At 36.2% G+C, this 21,743-nt stretch overlaps 2 protein-coding genes across 2 annotated transcripts; both read left to right on the top strand.

Moving 5' to 3' along the window:
• The first annotated feature begins 4,770 nt into the window (after positions 1-4,770).
• LOC147764402 (uncharacterized) lies at positions 4,771-10,417 on the top strand. The gene is made up of 10 exons (XM_087011938.1): positions 4,771-4,858; positions 5,139-5,517; positions 5,877-6,202; positions 6,459-6,886; positions 7,142-7,712; positions 7,936-8,108; positions 8,301-8,538; positions 8,759-9,011; positions 9,836-9,976; positions 10,351-10,417. Exons 1-10 carry the CDS (start codon positions 4,771-4,773, stop codon positions 10,415-10,417), a joined length of 2,664 nt encoding a protein of 887 aa, XP_086868064.1.
• Positions 10,418-17,673: 7,256 nt separating this feature from the next.
• LOC106179560 (receptor-type tyrosine-protein phosphatase H-like) lies at positions 17,674-21,568 on the top strand. Its single transcript, XM_013563259.3, has 6 exons — positions 17,674-17,909; positions 18,625-18,754; positions 19,570-19,745; positions 19,919-20,073; positions 20,442-20,599; positions 20,829-21,568. The coding sequence occupies exons 1-5, from the start codon at positions 17,828-17,830 to the stop codon at positions 20,577-20,579; spliced, it is 681 nt and encodes a 226-aa protein (XP_013418713.2). The 5' UTR covers positions 17,674-17,827; the 3' UTR covers positions 20,580-20,599; positions 20,829-21,568.
• Positions 21,569-21,743: the final 175 nt, after the last annotated feature.

Raw genomic sequence — 21,743 nt, 5'->3', positions numbered from 1 at the left:
TTATCATTTTGAAATGGACATAATATATTTTAGAGATAAGATGACTAAGATGGTATCATTTTGATGAAATTTTTTTCAGTCTGGAACTGGCTGTTTGCACGACCGTGTATTTGGGGAGCGTAACATTTAAATGATTCTCATTCCACCCTCTAGTCTTTATTACCCCATTACGGCTATTTGTTAGTTCACTTATATCTCTTGAAATAAAACTTTGCTGAACAAAATTAAAATTTGCTGTTTTTAATTTTTGTTAATCGCTGACGCGCACATGTTGGCAGGCGTTGCAGCAGTGATAAAAATAAGAAGATCAAATATAATCAATTATCAGCAGGGTGGTATACAAATAAACAATGTGGTGTAAGCGATTAACGTTTATCAAAACGTGATTGCGCGTTTTTTAGTGGTCCAGGTAAAATGCTGTTCCCATTGGTGAACACTATAATTTAATTCTGCAAATCATTTTTGCTATACTTTTTATCAGTAGACCTGTTAGTTAGCTATGTCATTAATACACTGAACGCCTGACAACATGATAAGCAGGCTTCTTGACGTTAGCATATAAATGAGGCGTCAGCACGGAAATCATAAGCAGGAGAAACGATAGGCCATTGGCAGAAAAATGGCAAAATCTTGGGGAGAAACGCCGTTAAGTTACGTCTTATTGGCATTGTTTTTGGTCTGCATATCAAGTAATACAGGTAAGACGATCGGAATACAAGTTGCGGAACCGTGTTTTTTTTTACTAGAAATAGGACAAGCTTAGCATTCGTTCTTTAACGCTGTAAGACTTATAGATTTGGAATGATGATCTCAATAATCTATCAAGAAAAGTTTTTGCAAGGGGGTAGACAAACTGCGGTAAGGTCATTCAGCTATCCGAGGTAATAGTCCGGTTGCTTAGGGCAAAAAAATGGCCAAATCGTGACACAGCGGATAAAAGCACCAAATTTTGCATGTGGGTACCTTTTGACATACTAAATCAAATTAGAGCCGTAGCCCACGGAAAAAATTTACCGTTTGGCCAAAAAATCCAAAATGGCCGCCAATTTGTGAAATTTTGTAGAAATATATACATATCTATGTTGATTTTTATCAAATTAAGTATTTTCTCAATGTTTTCCACATCCTTATTACCCATATTATGCATATGTGTCAGATAACAAACTAGTGTCCTTGGACTTATTGAAAAATCCAAGATGGCCGCCATATGACATAGGAATACTAGAACATGTACAAGGTACAAGGGTTTTCAACTAACTAATGCCAACTAGGAAGATGCATTGCCCACTATCTAATTAGTTTTGTTTCTTATTACACAAATAATATATTTGTGGTGAGTAACTGACCTTTATTCACAGGAAATTCGAGAAAAATCCAAGATGGCCCCCATATCAAAGGAATACTAGTATACACATAGGGCTTCTTCTGCCATGGAGATATAATATTAATTGATAAATTAGGTTTCTTTCTGAGTATTTTCCACATCTTTTTAATTTACATAATACATATGTGATGAGAATGTTATGTGTATCCTTTTTGAAAACAAAACAAAACAAAATGGCTGCCATTAGCCATAGAAGGTGGGGTTCAGTTAATACCTGCTAGAGATAGGCTTACAAATAAAATGAAGCTGAATTCAGTTGTTATTCTGTTTTTTTTTTTAGTATTATTATCCCATGATACATATCTGCTAAGTAATTAATGTCCATATTTTATCATTTTGGGGAAATCCAAGATGGCCTTCTTTTCCCCATAGGAAAACTGGTGCATTAGATTTTATAGGCACTTCTAAGGCAAATGAGGGTAATCATGATGTTTTTTCAAAATACTGAAGGGTATACACTTGTTACCCACCAGATAGATATCTAAAAGTCCAAAAGGAACGTGGGAAATACCGAGAAACAAAATTCATTTTATATTGAACCCAATGTCTCTCTGGCAGTAGCTGAATGTACTATTCTTGGGTTTTCTCCGAATAATACTCAAGGATACATACACTTTCAAAACACACAGAGTCTTTCATAAGGATAAATAGGATATGAAAAACATTTAAAAACGACCCAAAGTTAACTACATTTAAATCGTACTCAGTGTATCTCTAGCATTATTTGATTATGTGTTCGAATATTCTAATGACAAAAGACAGACATCTTGAATTTTTTCAGAATACCCAAAGATACACACATGCTATACTACAGACCAGGTATACATCATAGGGGTAATAATAAATGGAATGAAAATCATGAATTATTTTTAAAACAAACCCATGGAAATGTAATTGTATAATGAACCATATGCCTCTCTAGCAGCAATTGAAACCCACCTAGTATTCCTATGTTAAATTGTAGGTATCTTTTTCTCAGAATATCCAAGAATGCACACTTTTTAAGGATGGGCAAAACTTGATAAGCAAACACAAATTCACCCTGGTAGTAGATGAAAAGCCATGGATGTGCAGTTGTAATTCCAGTAGTATTCCTATGGCCAGTGACGGCCATCTTGGGTTTTCTCAAAATGATCAAATATGCACATTTATTACCTGCTAGATATGTATCACAGTGTAATAATAATAATGTGTTAAACACTAAAAAAATAAACTGAATTTGATAGTGAATTAGTTGGCATTAGTTCCAACCCTTTGTAATACTAGAAGTATTCCTATTACATATGACGGCCATCTTGGATTTTCTTCAAATGCTCAAGAATACTGTTAGTTACTCACCACATACATATTGTGTGGGTAGAAAGGATGTGGAAAACACTCAGAAACCAGCTTAATTTGATAGTGAAAAACTAATCTTTCCAGTTGCCATTAGTTGAATCCCCCGTTTACTAGAACTCCTGTGGCACATGGCAGCCATCTTGGATTTTCCAAAATGCCCAAGAACATTTCGTAGTTACTCACCACAAACATATTATGTGGGTAACAAAGATCTGAGAAACAGACTTAATTTGATAGTGGACAACGTATCGTTCTAGCTGGTAATAGTTGTGCACTAGTATTCCTATGGCTGTTTCTATGGCAAATGACAGCCATCTTGGATTTTTTCAAAAAGTCCAAGGGAACTTGTTTGCTATCTGACATATATGAATAAAATGGTTAATAAGGGTGTGGAAAACTCTGAGAAAATAATTTATTTGATAAAAATCAACATAGGTATGTACATAATTCTAAAGATTTCAATAAATTGGCGGCCATTTTGGATTTTTTGGCCAAACGGTAAATTTTTTCCGTGGGCTACGGCTCTTATTTGATTTAGAATGTCAAAAGGTACCCACATGCAAAATTTGGTGCTTTTATCCGCCGTGTCACGATTTTTTCCTTAAGCCACCGGACTATAAAGCCCTTGACCTATCTGATATTAACTGAATGTTTCTGTTTTGGATTTTCCTTGAACTTCCTTAATGTCAAACATAACAAATAAACAAACAAATATTGAGGTTTGCCCGTTTGGATCAGCTTACACTATTCAGCATTAATAAAAATATACATATAAACCTGAACGTTGGTATTTTATTGTCCAGATTAAGAAAATTTAATGGTCTGAAACCTGCTTAAAATATGTAACCCATTGTCAAAACCTCATAGTTTTCGGACCAGATTTTTCGATGCCTTACCACTAATGCTCAGGCTGACTTCTTTTTATTCATTCATTCAAATCTCCTGTAACCCCTTTCTTATCCGTCTTTCTGAAATTTACATTTCTGTTCATAAATTCCGATTTTACGACATGTGAGATTAAATATTTTATGCATAGTAAATCTCCATTTTATTCTTATTCGTGCAAGTAGTTTTGGTACCTTCAAATGACTAAGATGCTAAATTTATTAGCAAAGTGTGAAATCCCATGTCTCACAGTTAGCCCAATTATCCAGCCTTTCGGACTATCCAGTTTCCAATAATCAGTCTCGTTCTCTTCTCTGTATATATTATGGAATTTTTATTACACTAATTTATCTGAGTAGACTAAAGTCCCATCCATTAATTGTCATATCATTTTATCGGTGTGTTATTTTATAGAACAACATGATTAAATATCTGCATGGAGTGCGACCTTCTGAGTGACAATTTCGTGCCGTATTTTTTTGACTCCCTTATTGTCAGAAACAGTACATTCACTTTTACTAACGTAAAATAAAAATCAGCAATATCTAAAAAGAAAAAATCCAAAAGCCTTAATTGTGAGGGCCTACATTAAACAAGTAGAGCACAGTATCTTGTGTATATCGAAGAGTACAGCCTGGTAATAGGACATACCAGAAAGACCCGAGATCGACTCGGAGAGGGAGATTTTGATAGTAGCGCACTTAATGCGAACTTTCAAAAAAAAAAAAAGTAATAAGACTGTTTGTGAAATAAAGCAGGCAATGGACCCACCTTAGAGATCAAATAGCAATTACAACTAAATCATGGATTCAGGTCACGTAATTTATCTAAGGTTATTTATGCTGCTTATGCTGCTTACAGTTCACTGTTTGTACCGCCTGTTAACCCTGTGTGTCCAAAGCCACTAACGGCGTTGCGCTGATGCCACGATAGCAAATAATTTCAATTTAGAAAAACAGAGCGGCGACTAAGCCAGTCCCTGATGCTATGGTGCAATTGGGGGGGGGGGGGGGGGGAGAGGACTGTTCAAGACACGTTTTAATTGAGAAACAAAGTGCACACAATTTTTCAAAGCGTCTTGAAAACAGACATGATTGCCAGCCACATAGCCTACATGTACACACCTGGATCTCTTGTTCTGCTCTGGGTATATATTCGTAAATATGGTTGACAAACAAGGAATAGAAAGAGAGAGAAAAACATGGAATAGACAGGCCTTACTACAGGAGAATGTATACTTTGACACAGTTAGTACGTTTATCTCACAACTTCAGTGATTGTTATTGTGATCCGGTAATAGTAATAACGACAACCATCGCAAATAATATTACACCATTTATCTTAATATGGACGGTAATTTTGTATCTCGTGCAACAACCAAGGGAACCTTAAAGCAGATTTATTACGCATATAATCGTTAGAAAACACCAATATGTTCATTACTGTGGATAAAATGCCCTTTCGATTTATCCCATAATTTGACAAATAGTAAAAGTTATTTATTGATTTGTCATTTCTTTCTTGATTTCAGTATTGGGCCAGACGCAGCAAACGTTGGATTACGTGGGTGATAACCTTGAAATCCGCTATGACATTATAGACAACACCGTAGATACGTGGAAGACTTACGACGCGCAGATTTCACTGACAAATAAAGGTTTAAAACCGATTGATAAAGGCGACTGGGCCATATACTTTTGTCACATAAGACTTATAGAGCCAGACAACCTGCCGTACCCAGATGGTCTAGCTTATAAAACAGCTGGAATAGAGATTTACCACATTAAGGGTTGCCTTTTCAAGTTGCAGCCAGATGACGGTTTTAAAACTTTATCAGGTGGACAACGACTTGACATTAAGTTCAAGGGAGAATACTGGTCAGTTGCCGTGACAGATATTATGCCAAATTGGTAAGGTTTAAAAACAAACTGGCCATAAATATATTTGATAAAAGAGTGATTATACAATGTACAATATTTTTGTCTGATTTCTTAATGATTTCATGCATATTTATCGAGTAATATTTCTCTAATAATGTTTATAATGACAAATGAAACCTTTGTGGGTGTTAATCGGTTACAATATTTTCGTAATTATTATTATGATAATTGCCATCCTATATCAACAGAAACATAACCTTTCATTTGACTGAAAACAAGCGTTTGGTTGAAATGACCATAACTTTAAATTGTATTTCAATCCCTTACTGCGCAGACAAAGTACAATCTGAATACACCTTTTTTGAATGTTGATTAAATGCCGGTTTCAGGTACGTAGCGAGTTCGAATTCATCTTTAAGTCCTCGGGTCATACAAAGTACTTCAGGTGAAAGCCTCAACTTTGTCAGCCCCCTGGATTCAGCCGTCAAATGGAAGCGATACAACTACGAAGATCTGAAGGATTATTACGACCCTTACACCCCTGAAAAGCGATACAAACTGAACGACATATCAAACCTCGGGAAGAGTCCACTGGGAGTGATTCCAAAACCTGTGCAGTTGACGGTTGACTCGAACGTCATGTTGGATTTGGGAAGTGGGGACTGGATGCTGTATGCTGACCCTAAGTTTTCCAACGAGACGTGGAGTTTGACGGGTATGAGGCATTTCTTCTTTTTAATATCTAAAATTTCATTTTTGTGTCGGCTGTGTATCAAATGAGAATCGAGCAGCAAGCCATTTTATACATTATGAAGCCTATGTAGAAATGAAACAATGAGTATTGAATCACAGGCCTATGTAGAAATGAAACTTTGAGTATTGAACCAAGGGTTCAGTATTGTTTCGCTGTCAATTATCAAAATTTCCAATAACTCATTTGTTATATTTAGCTTTTTAAATCAATTTTTTAGATGCTTTAACTCTGACTGTGGTGGACTCTGCCCCAGGGCCGCAACAGAAAGCTATCATTTTAAGAGAAGGGAACGTGAAAGTAGGTGGCTTGGGTTCCAGCACAGAGGCATACAGCATTGCTATAAGCGATAGCAATAAAAATGTAGAAATTCAATCAGCGTCCGCTCCCGGAATTTTCTATGGCATACAGACATTGCTGAGCTTGATAACACTGGACAATAAACTACCTAAAATAGCAGTAAGGGACGCCCCCAGGTATGCATTCCGTGGAATGTATGTGGATGTTGCTAGGAATTTTAGGACGAAGGAAGATATTTTGAAGCTGCTTAAAGTAATGGCGTCATATAAATTGAATAAGTTCCATCTTCATTTATCAGACGACGAAGGGTGGAGATTGGAAATACCTGGATTAGAAGAGTTGACATCAGTAAGTACTGCTAACACTTTTCCAACTGATTCAGGCTAGGCTCACTTAAACCTAAGTTTAATTTGAAAAAAAAAAAAAAACGCTCTGATTGTGTGCGTTTCAAAATGTCTATCCATTCTTTGTTGGGGTGGGAAAGCAGTATCATATAAAAAGATGTGATGTGATTTCAAATCATACATTGATGAGAAATTCCCCTGAAATTACCATAAAGATATAACCACCTTCTTGTCGCATTATGATATTTCATCGTTACAGGTTGGTTCCAAGCGGTGTCATGATGTTACAGAGAAAACCTGTGTCGTATCCCAACTGGGATCACTGCCAAACGGAGTAGGACTTGGAAGCGGATATTTCACTGTAGATGATTATAAAGAAATACTTCGATTCGCAAACGACAGGCACATAGAAGTCATACCAGAGGTAGACACTCCTGGCCATTCACACGCAGCCATTATCGCTATGAAGGCAAGAAGCGCCAAACTTAAAGAAAAAGGGGAACCGGATTCAGTAGCAGACCAATACTTATTATCCGAACCAAATGATACTTCTACATATCTTTCAATTCAATATTTTGATGACAATGCTTTGAACCCCTGTCAAGAGTCGTCCTATAGATTTGTAGAACATGTTGTATCGGCGCTAATAGACATGCATCGGGATATTCAGCCATTGAAGTGGTTTCATTATGGCGGTGATGAAGTTCCAGATGGGATATGGATAAATTCTACGATTTGCCGAAATTACTTTCCGTCTGTCAATGCCACAAGTGCTAGTATCAAGGAACACTTAATGGAAATGTTCTTGAAGAAAGTATCCAATATAACAGGTCGGAACTTTTTATGTTATTAGGGTGTAACGTATGAAATTATCACCATACAGTGAATTTATAAATTTATTGCCAAAAGATTTATATATCGGCATGTCAATCATCATTGAAAAGGAAGACATATAATATCAAAACTACTAGTCAAAAGAGTCAAAACAGTAAAATAAGGTTTTTGCTTTGAAAATTGGCAGTATACACCTAATCACTGTTCTTTTTATTACAGACACACATGGCCTTGGCCTCGCTGCCTGGGAAGATGGACTTTTAGGCGAAAAAGGGATTCCTTTTAACCGTACAGAACTAGAAAGTGGTCGAATTTATGGCAATGCTTGGCAAAACGTCTGGGAATGGGGAACCGCGAGGCGTGCGTATGACCTGGCAAATGCGGGATATAAAGTACGATGTCGCACAAAAATAAATTCTGTGGAGATATATATTCTTATATAAAATGACCGTAGAAAAGTAGACGAGAGAGAGAGAGAGAGAGAGAGAGAGAGAGAGAGAGAGAGAAATTTATTTGTTCCTCCAGTTCAAACACATCAACGGGATTGTGGAAAGTTCTTAATTGCACACCTTTGTTGCTTGTAGGTAGTGATGTCCCAGGTCACACACTTGTATTTTGATCACCCTCAAGAACCAGATCCTTTGGAGAGGGGGTATTACTGGGGGCCTAGGTTCACCGATACCAGAAAGACCTTTGGGTTCATGCCGGACAACCTCTTTGCCAATGTAGACTACAAACGATCTGGCGAGCCTTTGACTGAAGAGGAGTTTTGTAAGGACTCAACGCAGTGCGTGCCTTTAGAGAAACCAGAGAATATCATAGGTAAATATAAATATAAACTAACGTATCATCCGTTTGTAGTGAGCCGTGATTCTACGCTCTAGAAGAGGAGATTAAATAGACATTGATGTACGCAAGAAGTTGAAGGTGATAGAATACATAATTAAAAGAGATAATATAGAAAAAATGGCGTCGTATTTTTATGTATTTATTTTGAAAAAGTAAGTACAATATTCTAAATGCTATTGCATGCTTTTTACAGGCATGCAAGGACATCTATGGAGTGAAACAATGCGCACTGGCGAACAATTTGATTTCAATGTCTACCCTCGGTTGTTGGCCCTAGCTGAAAGAGCGTGGCACAAGGCAAGCTGGGAAGATATTACAAACAAAGTGGAGAGGGAAAAACAGAGGAAGAAAGACTGGGAAAGATTTGCTAATCTTTTAGGCTATAAGGAACAGCCACGCCTAGACAAAATGGGCGTGTCTTATTACCTGCCGTGTCCCGGCGCCAAGTAAGTACAATGGTGTGGCCAGTTAAATTACTTTAAAATTATACTTAACTATTCATAACTGATGTCGCGTTGAGCGTTGTAAAACAATGAATCAATCTTTGAAACTATCTTTAGGTAAAGTGAATAACTTGAAATATATCAACCCATGTTTCAATATTTCATTGCATACTAATTTTTTCAGTGCATAATGATCATCTTTTATTTAAGGCATTTTGTATCCATGCCTCAAGGTGTGGAGGAACCACCCCTTTGGTCGGAAACACCCGTTCTGAATCAAAATTTGATCTAGGTCTTATGAACTCACGTAGGCCCACTTTTTCATAACCCCCACCCCTACCCCCCTGAAATTGCTGGCTACAGGTCTGGCATCAAATTAAAATTAATAATTTTAATTTTAGGTAATGTACAATCAGAAAAACTTTTAGGTATATATTAACGAAAATCTTAACTGGAATGAAAAAAGAATTTACAATAAACCATCCCTAGTTGATTCCCTTCTATCCAAACTAAAACGCTATCTAACATTGGAAACAAGAAAACTATTTTATAATGCACATATACTACCTCATCTAGATTACTGCTCCATTATATGGGCAGCTGTGGAAAACTAGAAAACATATACAAACTTCAAAAATGTGGTGCAAGAATCATTCTCGATATCCCAGAAAAAGAAGCCAAGAAATATTCATCATTTGAAATCTTCAAGAAATTAAACTCGCAAATAATGAATAATGAATAGAATTTAAGAAAGCCACATTAGTCTTTAAATCGTTAAATATACCCTTATTATTATTATTATTATTATTATTATCTGACTTATTTAGATATAATGGCAACACTCTGCAAGCCAATGTTGCTTTCCCCGGGTTGACCGTGCAGATTTCTGACGACAGTGGGAAGACTTGGGCAGATTTAAACACAGACGCTAAAAGTGACGCCAAACCTAAAGCCATGCTGAGAACAAGGTTAGTTTAGCAAGTTGGCTGCATTTTTAAATATTATATAAATAGTTAAATAGATAAACAAATGGACAGTTTTCCCCATACGTCGCCTCTTTTTGTAATTCAGACACCGCACACATTGAAAAACGCTCAATAATGTGGAAAGTTGCAAGAATTCGAAATTAAAAACCCTCGAGAATACAGACTAATGTAAAAAATGTGAAACGTTATAAGAATACACTCATTGGTTACTATCAAAAGTTGAAGATCAACAGGGTACGTGTTTACCGCTCGCGACAATCACACCGTTCTTATTCCCCTGTCCTTTTCTGAATACTTTTTTATACAACATTGGCATAATTTTTCATCTAACGTAAATGAATTTCCCTTCAATCTAGGTCTAGCAATGGAAGAACCAGCCGCCACATTAACATTTCTCGACCCGATGTCGCTAGTAGAGGTTAAACAGTGACGATATCCATAACCACATTAACTGCACTGCTTTTGTTATCAGTCAGATGTATCGTGAACTTTTTAAAGTTTATTGTACTCGTTGGAATGTTGAAGCGGAAATACTGTGGTTAAATCCTCAGTGCAGCCTCTTTCATTCAAAAACGTTTTATAGGTTTTATTCACAGAGTAATACAGTGCATATATATATATATATATATATATATATATATATATATATATATATATATATATATATATATATATATGCAAGTCCACGATACTGGGTAACAACACTGGGACATGGGCAACATGGCGCTGATCTTGATAGCACGCTCTCCGCTTATAATATGCATCATATTTTGCTTTATATCCATAAATTTTGGAAAATGTAACATTAAACACATACAAAAATTATTAGGAAAGAGTGCACTTAAAGGGATAACAAGCGTTCATTTTGGCCAAAAAATGAATTTTCCTGGGGTAAAGGACAATTTTCCCATACTTACCAATGGTAAATGAATCCATTCCCACATTCAAAATTAGTCCCTGTTTTTTTTTTCTAAAAAGTTTGGCTTTTGTAATAATCTCTTGAGAAGTTATTACAGAGTGTAGCCATCTATGGAGGTCACGTGATGTGATGGCAAAGCACAAATTCCAAAATAATTGTGTTAACCGCCGTTTAAGGGTTAAATAGAATTTATTTTATTGAGTTATTTACAATGTATTTATTGTGAAGTATGAATATCTTACTAACGGTTGTTATCCCTTTAATTTTACAGAGTTGGGAAAGCATGCTTGTGTTTGATGTAGTTCATTACTGTGTGTGTTTTGTAGTTTACCAAAATAGACAGCATTCGTCAACTAAGCATGACAACATAGCAACCACAATCTATCGAACCATGGAATTCTACCGTAGTCTATTGCAGTAGTAGAGCTTCACACCTGATGCAATACATACCACTTTCTTATTGGGTCCCTCAAAATCTTCTGTAATCTGAACAATGATTTTTTCATTAAGTCGTTTTATCTTAACTTGTTCATTCAGCTTTAAAAAAGAGACTTTGTGACTCATCGTCTTATGGTAACTATCTAATGATGTCAAACAAAATCAAAAAGAAGAATCTTTATGGTAAATAAATAAACCACTGCTGTTGAAATTATGTGGGCCTGCTTTGCCAATAAATTAGGAATTGCTTTAACAACGGCTGTTGTTTCTGATATGAAAGCACGGATGGGCATATTTACGTATGCTGAATAAAACTTCATGTTCTATGGCTTGATATCTTGTACAATGACTGTTTCGAAAGTAATACTGTTTCGATCATGTTGGCCTAGATTTTCAAGACATAACTTTCCTCATCTTCTGCCAAATTCTCAGGCACTTTGAGTTTCAAATGATTCATTGCTTTTCTTACAAATAACCAACACAAGCTATGATATGTGAAAATGAAATCTAACAAAATGAAGAACCTCGAGACCGTGATCAAAATATAACAACAGTTTAACCCGATTTAGAAATGTAAAGGTGCGTGTGTGGTTTCCGATTTAAATCAATAATACCTATCTGAAACACATTTTGTAAATAGATTTAAATCAAAACGCTCCTCACACTTTAAATATTACTTTATTTTGTAACGACGAACAGCAAGCACAAGATGATAAAAGCATGAGGACCACAAACTATTTTCCTTTTAGAAACCAAAGTTTACCAAGTACAACGTTGTGCCTAGGACCCATAAAACACTACGGGCGCATGTTTTCGTTTTTTAAAACCGTGACAGAAATGATGAAGACGCACACTATAAAAAAATCTGCGCCTACTCATAGGCCTCGGTCATGAGGCCCTCCAGACGCCAATGTAGAAAATATTTGTCGACCTGGTATCACATTTGTGGTCCACCCACCTCCCTGAAATCAGAGCACCAGACCACCCCAAAAATTTGTAAATGGAGTAGGCAACAAGCTAGGACATCACACTTTTTCGAAGGGGCAGGGGCTGATGCCTTTTGACTAGCACACTTTTTTGAAGGGGGTAGGGGCTAATGCCTTTTGCCTAGCACAATATTTTGAGGGGGTGGGGGCTAATGCCTTTTGCCTGGCTCAATTTTTTGAGGGGGTGGGGGCTAATGCCTTTTGCCTGGCTCAAAACAGACAAGACGTGAATAAGCGCTGAGAGCGGGAAGTTGGCAGTGGCATATGCCAGAGAACGTATGTCATTATGGAATATGTAATCGTCCTTGAGTACCATGGATTCTGGGCGACCAAATGCTTTTGAAAAGTTGCATTTTAATCAATAGACATCAGTCAATTAATCGGTACATGGGTTCTCCTGTTCTGGTTCTCGGTTGTTACTGGATAGAATGAATTCAGAAAAGTCCTGGATATCAGATCAGATAATCAAACATGCTTACTAAAAAGTTTCTTTTTATTAAATATAATATCAAATATATTTTAATTTTTTTCCCGTATACCTCTATAGGCCTTTCAGTCGCTCTAGCGTCTTTGACATTGAACCCGACATCAAATATCTATTGAACATAAATTATTTTTCTGTTACCTCATTAATCTGATATTGAAGCAAGAAACAAGAAATTAGTGTTGATGCAATAGCTTACTGAGAATTACATAACAAAGTTTCTGTTTCCGATCGAACTATGAGCCGGCGCGGCGGAAAGGTTGCGAGTTTCTCCTTACGTTTTTTTATTTCCGTATAGCACAATTCAGGAAGCAACAAATAGTCAAAGCAACATTCAACGAAACAACATTCAATGGAAACTGAACTAGGTCAGATATGTAAACCTTAGCTGTAGAAGAGAACCGGTAATCACACGCACGGCCATTTGTATGTACGTGAAAGCATTTGGTGGAAGCGCATCTGTCCCGCCAATATATATCCCACCACGCAGTACGTGTCAGGTGTGAATCCTGCTGATAACTACCAAATAATAAAAAAAAAGAACATTGTTCATAATCAATTAAAAAATGGACATCAAATGATTATTTAAAGTTCAAAACAAAATTTAGAGATGAGATGACTACTCGTGTATTTGACCAGCAAATCATTAAACTCATTCTCATTCCACCCTTGCGTCTTTCACTACCCCACTACCCCATCACTTATGTCATTTAAATATATTTTGAAATAAACCTTTGCTTAACAAACTCAAAATTTGCTGTTTTTAATCCTTGACAATCGCCCGATGTACATGAGGTGCGGTTGACTCACTGAAGAAAACTGGAAACAGATAGTATAAAATGTTTTGACAGGCTGATTTTCCAATGACATTTGATATATACATTTGCCTCCAGTAACTTGTTTCATGATTTTTAGTAAGCCAGTGCATAGGTTGGACTCAGTACAATAGAACCAGGATATAAGGAGGATCTGGAGCGACCTGTTTTTACAGTTTCTGTCCCACTCGTCTCCTCCTTCTGCATTTCTTCTGTGCATTATTTCTTTATATCAGAGAACTTTCTGCTTTAGTTTTAGGTCAGAATTAGTGGCAACTTGTTCTACCAGAGAAAGCCTAAGTTCCATTCGCTGCTTTCATATAAAACAACGGTGTCATCGGCACACTGAAACATACACACACACACACCACCACCACCACCACCCAATAAGAGAATCAATAGTTCTTTTATCCTAATATTCAGTCCAAGCATGATTCAACATATTTCAGCAACTGAACAATTTACGTAGGATGAGTGGGGTTTCTTTTATTAAAGCCCCACCAAATTTGTTTTTTTTTATTATTATTCACTGCATGTGTATTACTCAAACCTAATGTCAGCAAAAGCAAACTTACGTTATCATTTTACATAACCCATCACAGACTTATATATATTCTAGTTTTACTGTCACATTTTGTTTTAGTTTTTGTTATTATTCCAATCCCCCTCCTTGCTTTATATAAACTTAACTTCCTCCATTTGAAAACGAAAAAGACATAAATAATATGTTAAATTTGGTTTCTACACGTGTTTTAGAATAGTTTCAAACAAAAACTTATCATAATATATCATTTACATTGTAGAATCTAGTCGCTGGACATTATGAAAATATTTTCATCATATTTTCATCATAATCTGTTCACAAGGACAAGGACATTGTATGGGCTTATTTGTCATGCGTTTATTTAAACATACATTACAGGTCTATGCACATTGGATGCAATCAAATGTTAATTTCATGAACAGAATATTATTAACTTTACCTATTATTGTGTACTAAGTGCTATAAATGGATGACAAAACAACTGATTTTACCCAAGTTATAAGGACAGTGAAAATATTTTTAAGTCATAACCTCCTCTCTCACCTTCCTCGGATTCCCCTTTTTCTTAACCTTTTAAATCAGCCGTTAATTAACTCGCTGAACATGTACAGAAATGTGCACTTTTAAATTATTTTGGCAGGAAAAAACCCTTAGAACGAATTCAACATCTATCCCTGTCAAAAACTGTCATTATTTTGGTGACAGGTTCCTAGATTTTACTACAAGCGCATCAGCGGAAATGATCCAGGCGAACTATAATTGAACATTCGCACCCAAATCCAAATCATAAACCTCTCTTTGGTTCAGGTTGACTGGAATAGATATAGGTTGGTCGTTTCCTTTTAAGCAGAAAAATTGTGATTTTCATAAACTTTGGGCTTATTTGTTATGCGCTTATTTAAACAGCACTAGCTGGTCCAAGACGACCTGGAACCCGCTAGCGACTGGGTTAAGTCGGTGCGCAGCGTCAGTCAGTACAAGTAATAGGGGTGAGATAACAAAGTTTTGCTTTCTTGGGCTATATGCGGTCGAGCGGTAATTATAATTAAGAATGCAAATGTGTTTTTAGTTTTGCTGAAAGATTAAAGCGGTATTTTCTACCTTTGCAGTATGCAAAAAAAAAAAAAAAAAAAAAAAAAAAAAAAATCAGAGTGCAGTTGAGTTTAAATGTGAAGTGTTGTAAAACGTTAGCTCCCTACTTCGTAAAACATCCCAGCCGTGCATGATGTAAGACTCAGGGCAACAATAACTATTTTCAATTGTTATGCATGCATTGGTGTTTACGAAGTAAGAGTGAGGCAATTGCAGTTTGCCTGAGCTTGAGGTCTGTTTCCACTGCATTCAATATCAAAGTCAGCGGGAGAAGATCTATGTTTTACCCAGGGAACATATCAAGCGAATTGCGCAATTTATAATGTGAGACTGGTAAACATTTTAAAACAAAAGCTTTAAAAACAATGCAATGGAGTTTGATGTAGTACCTAGAATACCCTGCTTTATACATGCTTTTAGCTGTTGATTAATTAATTTCTAGAAACTCCACACAAAAGTGTCTTAGGCATTACGATTACTGGAAATTGTCCCGCAATGTGGTTTTATTTCCATGATCTAACAATTTTTTAAAAACTCTGTGGGTATGAAAACTGGAAAAATTTGACCAAAAAGAAGAAAACATTTACCAGTAATTAAATGATTTTAGCTGCAAGCACGCACCCGTGGACATACCCTTGATGCTATAATTTTTCAAATAGGCAATTTAAGATTGTTACTTTTCTTGAAAATATGCGCTTACAATAAACAATGGATGATTTCACAGCAGTCCTTAACAATAAAATGCAGTTCAAATGTATTTTTTCGAAAAAAACACTCTTAAAATAATAATTAAGAAGCGATCGTAATAACAAAGAAAAGATACTTTTGTGCTAGGGTCTGAGAAATCCTATACCCAGAAGAGTGGCACCTCACCATAAAACCTATAAAATTTTCACGATGTTGTGCAAAAACTATATTTCTTGTGGTGTCAAAATCAGGTGTTTGCTTTCTTTGCCAGCCTGTTGACCACTTAAAACCAGGGCCCGTGTCTTTAAAGAGCTGTTTTCATGGAAATCTATGTGCAAGTGGGCGCATACAGGGGTCAACACGGGCATTCCTGTACCCCTTGGAAGAAGATAATGACCAAACCGAACCAAAATCAACACGATTAAAATAATTCCATTCAATTTTTTTCTTTCTGCAATTTAAAGAAAAGGGTGCGGTGTGCTACCATGGATGGGAGAAGGAAGAACCGCCAAGAATTTTGTTTTCCGCTTTCCTCTATGCGTAGCATGATAATAAAATACTCCGTCTCTCTCAATCTCCGTGCTTCTGCCTATTTAATTATGTACACACACGCACAATACATATGTAGTGAGTATAACCCACCTGATGGGCGTTGGTTGAAAAATGTATTATCCGGTTTAGGAAAAAGACATAAACGGTTCTTATAAAAAATGTCGCTTTGCAGCGTATATTTTTAGTCTGTATCCCTCTTAAATAATCAACATTTTCTAGAAAATGCTTATTCACCCAGGTGTACAATACCAGGTAGACCCTGACCCCATTCCAACATGGTGACATATGTTTTTGAGTGACGACAAGTGAATTGGTCGTCTATGGTACCTGCTTAACGGTCCGTGTAAGTAGTCACCTTTAATTGTGAAATATCTATACCGCTTGAATATCAACAGACACACAAGAAAGTTATGGAGTGAGTCAATTTATCATAACAAGACACAGTCTTCAAGCAATTGTAAGGGAACTTATAATTGGACAGTATCATTGGTTAATTCGATAATGGGAAACTGGGATAATATTTTTTAACAATTTTTTTGTCTTTAAAAAGGTGTGATGTAATATGATCGTCTCATTTGATCTTTAAAGTTCTTAGGCGGAATACGTTGATATTGCGAAACCAAACCATTAAAAACCATTAATTGTTTAATTGCTCAAATTTCGTGTTTATTTCGAAAGAACCCAAGTACGATTTCCATCTTCGTGAGCTCAACTCAACTTCGTGAGGTAAATATTGCCAAACATTTTCGGAATCGCTAAACATTTTCATTTTGGTGGTGTTCCATTTTTTGGTCTCCTTAAAATCTCCTATACATACTAGTACATGCAGATACATGTTCATCAGGGTCGAATTAGATACGATTTTAAATTTCAAAATCCTCGAAATTCTTCAAAACGTGCCACAAAACAGTTCACGTGAAATAATAATTTGTCACTTTACAATAGTATGTGATAAGTCTATATTAAAATATACTACATAAAGTTAGAGAGACGAGATCATAAGTATAGCGAAATCAACGCCTCATAAATTCTAAAAATAGAAATAACACGCTTTAAGAATGCGTCTCGGTAGCGGGTTAACATAAACATTTTATCCAAACAAAACGTGAGTGAGGCCCTCGAGTGCTTATGTCCACAACGCTTGTGACATCATTGTCACCCCGCCGTTTCTCAGGAACCGGAAATTAAGATGTCTATAAAAGAGACCTGCGAGCCAATAGTAGTCATAACCTACTCAAGAATATACAGAGGCAACTGATCAAGTTTTAGAAGACAGTTATTTGAAGTTCATCACTGAGAAAAGAATTGTTGTGAGAATGGAAAGCTTACGAATGAGGATGACAACCGTCTATCTGGCTATCTTGATTCCCTGTGCAGTGTTTGCAGCACCCATGGGAGGTACGTGTTAGTTTTTTTGATAAAATGATATACTTTGATGTATTTATCTTCGTAAAAAATGACTCTTAAATCTATTATCTATGATATTGATTTTGATAATTTCGGTACCAATTCAGAACTAAAGAAAGTACAAGGATGTAAATCGATTCGTAATTATTCAAAATGTTTTCGCCGCTGTTTTAATTTACACCTCTTTTCTGCGAAAGTTGTAATCTAATGCCTGTGTCGAATACATGCATGTATGAGGCAAATATGAACATTCACAATTAAATAATCTAACTGGATTTTGAGAAGTTAATCGAAGACTGGCACTTATGGACTTCCTTGATCAAACCACAAATTGTGGTGAAATACAATTCCGAAAATATTTCTAAGAGACGTAAAATTTAAACAAAGTAATCTAACCTCGCATTAACTTGATCAATGGCCTTCAGTCATGTTTACTTTTTGGGAATTGAAATGTTTTCTCCGCGTCCAATGGCTCACCCCAAAAGCAACAATAGGACTCCAATTTCACAAGAATGATTTCACATTTTTGTCTTGATAAGACTTAGCGCGAAATTGGTTTTGGGTCGGGTTTTTTTCGATGGTTAGCAATGGGTTTTGGTCGACCTGTGAAATGGGACCCTTGAAGTATTTGACCTGTATACCACTATAATGATTTTTTTCAGTAGGTTTATTTCGATGGTATTTATGAATGTTATGCTCTTTTCAGTCAAACCAAAAGTGGCAGACAACATTCGCTGCATATCTAATAACTTTGAAGACATGATATGTAGTTGGGAAGTGGTCGACAGCGCCCAAATTGCCCGGGACTCTAACTACACACTTCTTTGGACCGTTCAGTAAGTAGTGTGATAGTTTGTCATAAGCTTAGATGATATTGTTATAAAGGTTTTGCTGGATAAAAAGGGTAAGGGAAACTATTATGAGTAGCTTCCGTCATAAAGCACCCCCGCTTTTTAAGACGACAAACTAAATTATTTATCTTCAGGGAAGCGACATGTAGTTGAAAATTTAATACAAGGAAACTCAACAAACCAAACGAATGCCAAGTAGTAACTAGTGAATGCCCCAGACGCCTACTCACACCTGTAACATGTACATGTAGCAGGTGGCCGTTTAAATTTGAAAAAGAAATCGACCAGGGAAAAGAAACAGCTGGTGAAGTAGCTTAAGATAGCGAAACCCCTGGGTCAGGGTATCATGTGTGAGGTTCTCTTGAAATCATGCATGCCGTAAATTTTTTCACGTCGAAAAGAATCCTAGAGCGCTCTTGTTGCCCTTAATTTTCACCGAGTTTCGGATTTCTGAATAAAGTCACCACATGAGTTTTAAAAATTAGGTGGAGTTTGCACCAGGAAACGTTACAAGAACAATTGATCGCTAGTCTACATATTTTCCTACTCTTCAAACAAGATCTTAACACATTGCACAGAGATTTTATTTTATCAGGTGTTTTATAGACTACAATGAATCAGCCACAATCACGAATTCATTTTAGTGACGCCGAACGATCGTCATACGTTACCACATATACAGAATGTTTATATCCATCCAATCATAAACATGTACTTCTTGATTGGCACATTTTAACTAGATCATTATGCATTGATTTGAATTGAACTGAATTGAATTGAGTTGAAATTTATTATTTCAGTCCAGGGTCATTGAACCTGTGCCCACACACAAAAGGAAATACCTGCAGGTTTCAACAGGATGACGGCATAGACAGTTTCAAGGCGGGGTTCATCTATTATGTCATCGTCAGAGGCACCCATCCCGAACATGGAGAATCCTTTTCAAGCTACGAAATGGTCAACACGTATGAAATCGGTAGGAAGATCTTTCAAATACCGTTTTATAAGATATGACACTGATATGATATCTCAGGCGTCTGACGTACGCGCAAAGAGCATAAAGATATATTGCTACATGTAGGTCTCATGCACTCATGTAAAACTGCTAAAACAACTGAAACATTACAATAAAAAGAACTTTTTTTTCAGTGAAACCAAAACCAGTAAGAGAGTTGAAAACTTTGGACAAGGGCCAGTCGCATTTGCAGTTGTCGTGGACGCATCCCGAGAATCTAAGTTCAAATAGACTGTATTCTGGGCTTATGTACAATGTCTTATTGGAGAGCGAACACGGTACAATAAAGGTAAGGGGACATTTTATTACATTTTACTGTCTTAATCGAACGCTAGATTTGAGTAAAGCATCAGTACAACACTTTCAGTGTGGCGCATAGTGATAGTAGTGTTAGTCATGCAGGAACTTACTTTTAGTTGAAGGAATTGAGATCAATCCGGATGTGATCAAAGGGTAAAACAATTGAAATATCTGCTTTGCCTTGGACAAAAAAGAAAAAATAGAATCACAAAATGCATAGCAGTGTTCAAAACGGACCCACGTTGGGATGTGGTTGGGATATCCCACGTTACTGGTTTATGACTTACGACCTTTAAATGCTTGTGATAATTAATTACACATGAACCTTATAACGATACGCCTATGTATTTATTTCAGGAAATAGAAACGCGTCAAGAAGGAGCAAGAGTAGATGGTTTGATTCCCAACACACTGTATAAAGTATCTATTAAAGCAAAACCAGGTCGTGGGGGCTACTGGAGTGAGGCTGCACGTATAACAACGACCACGTCCTAAAATGGAAACCCAAGTTCTTGGTAAGTTGACATACGTATGAAACCGTTTTAACCACGCGGAGAGTTTTGGAAATTTTGCAGTGGTGATTTTTCCTATTTTGAGCAAATACTTGATTTACGGCAAGTTTTACTGGTCTTCTCTCTCCGAATAGGGAGTTGATATATGTCTATATTTCTGATATTTCTTCTAAAATATTAGATTGAGAAGCATATTATGTTTATATATTTATTAAGTTTCCATTTTTTGTAGGGCATTTCATCCGTCCAAGTTATCTGAACATTTGCTCAACTATGTCAAAACGTGGTGCAGTGTTTCATAGTCTAAGCAGACCCCCCTCGACGTGTGTGGATGAGGACAGAGCATTAGATGCAAAATTTCTAGATAGTTCTGTTTTGGGTCCAGCTTAACTAGATGGAGATGCGACAGTGAACTGTTGATAGCCTTTTGCAAACTGACATCACTTAAATGTGTGATATGAATATCTTTTATATAAAAAGAAAAATGTACGTCATTATACCCCTTCTTATAGGGAGGTTGTTGGCCATCATGTGAACGAGACGCTTTCATTTGCTGTAAAGATGTTAATTCGTAAGAAATCTAGACAGTATTAGTATATGGTCACTTTACAAATGAAAACCAAACGTAAATGTTATTCTGTGGAAAAGGTTAAGCCATAAGCAGAGTAACAACCATCAAGAATGAAAACAAATTAAACGTGCGTATGAGACACTTTTTTCGAAATGTCAATCTGGTTAAAATAATGACAGAAAGAAATTAAGACACTGTTTCTGGACACTTAAACATTACATCATGAACAGTTCATTCTATGAATGATAAAATATGACTTAAGTGAGGTGTTGAAATGAAAGTAGACCAGGATCAAAACATCTGCTTTCTTCAGAGTAATTTTCTGAATTTATATTCGTTGTACATAGTGTATATTCTTATATTTTGTTTGATGACGTTATGAAATAAAATAATTTCCATTATCGGTCTCGTCTTTTAATGAATTTGTATAATCCTACTTGTATATTGACAATCTGTTATGTTGAAAGAAAAAAAAAAACAAAAAAAAAAAAAAACAAAACAAAAAAAAAAAACGCCTATTGTTAACCAAATCCTACATTTCACCGAGGGGATCAAGGATGTTAGATAGGGGTGGGG

Source organism: Lingula anatina, chromosome 1, assembly GCF_051362555.1.
Source record: "Lingula anatina isolate TDL-2025a chromosome 1, LinAna3.0, whole genome shotgun sequence".
Lineage (NCBI taxonomy): Eukaryota > Metazoa > Brachiopoda > Lingulata > Lingulida > Lingulidae > Lingula > Lingula anatina.
Note: the sequence above shows the minus strand (reverse complement) of the source record. Positions and strands in the feature narration are given on the sequence as shown.

What these genes read in the sequence shown, in the direction of transcription:
- LOC147764402 (XM_087011938.1), top strand. Translation starts at nt 4,771, where the DNA reads ATGGTTGACAAACAAGGAATAGAAAGAGAGAGAAAAACATGGAATAGA. An exon ending in ACAGATATTATGCCAAATTG is followed by an intron (nt 5,518 to 5,876) that starts GTAAGGTTTAAA and finishes TGCCGGTTTCAG; the next exon opens with GTACGTAGCGAGTTCGAATT. An exon ending in CTGCCGTGTCCCGGCGCCAA is followed by an intron (nt 9,012 to 9,835) that starts GTAAGTACAATG and finishes TGACTTATTTAG; the next exon opens with ATATAATGGCAACACTCTGC.
- LOC106179560 (XM_013563259.3), top strand. Translation starts at nt 17,828, where the DNA reads ATGGAAAGCTTACGAATGAGGATGACAACCGTCTATCTGGCTATCTTG. An exon ending in GTTTGCAGCACCCATGGGAG is followed by an intron (nt 17,910 to 18,624) that starts GTACGTGTTAGT and finishes TGCTCTTTTCAG; the next exon opens with TCAAACCAAAAGTGGCAGAC. An exon ending in ACACTTCTTTGGACCGTTCA is followed by an intron (nt 18,755 to 19,569) that starts GTAAGTAGTGTG and finishes TTATTATTTCAG; the next exon opens with TCCAGGGTCATTGAACCTGT.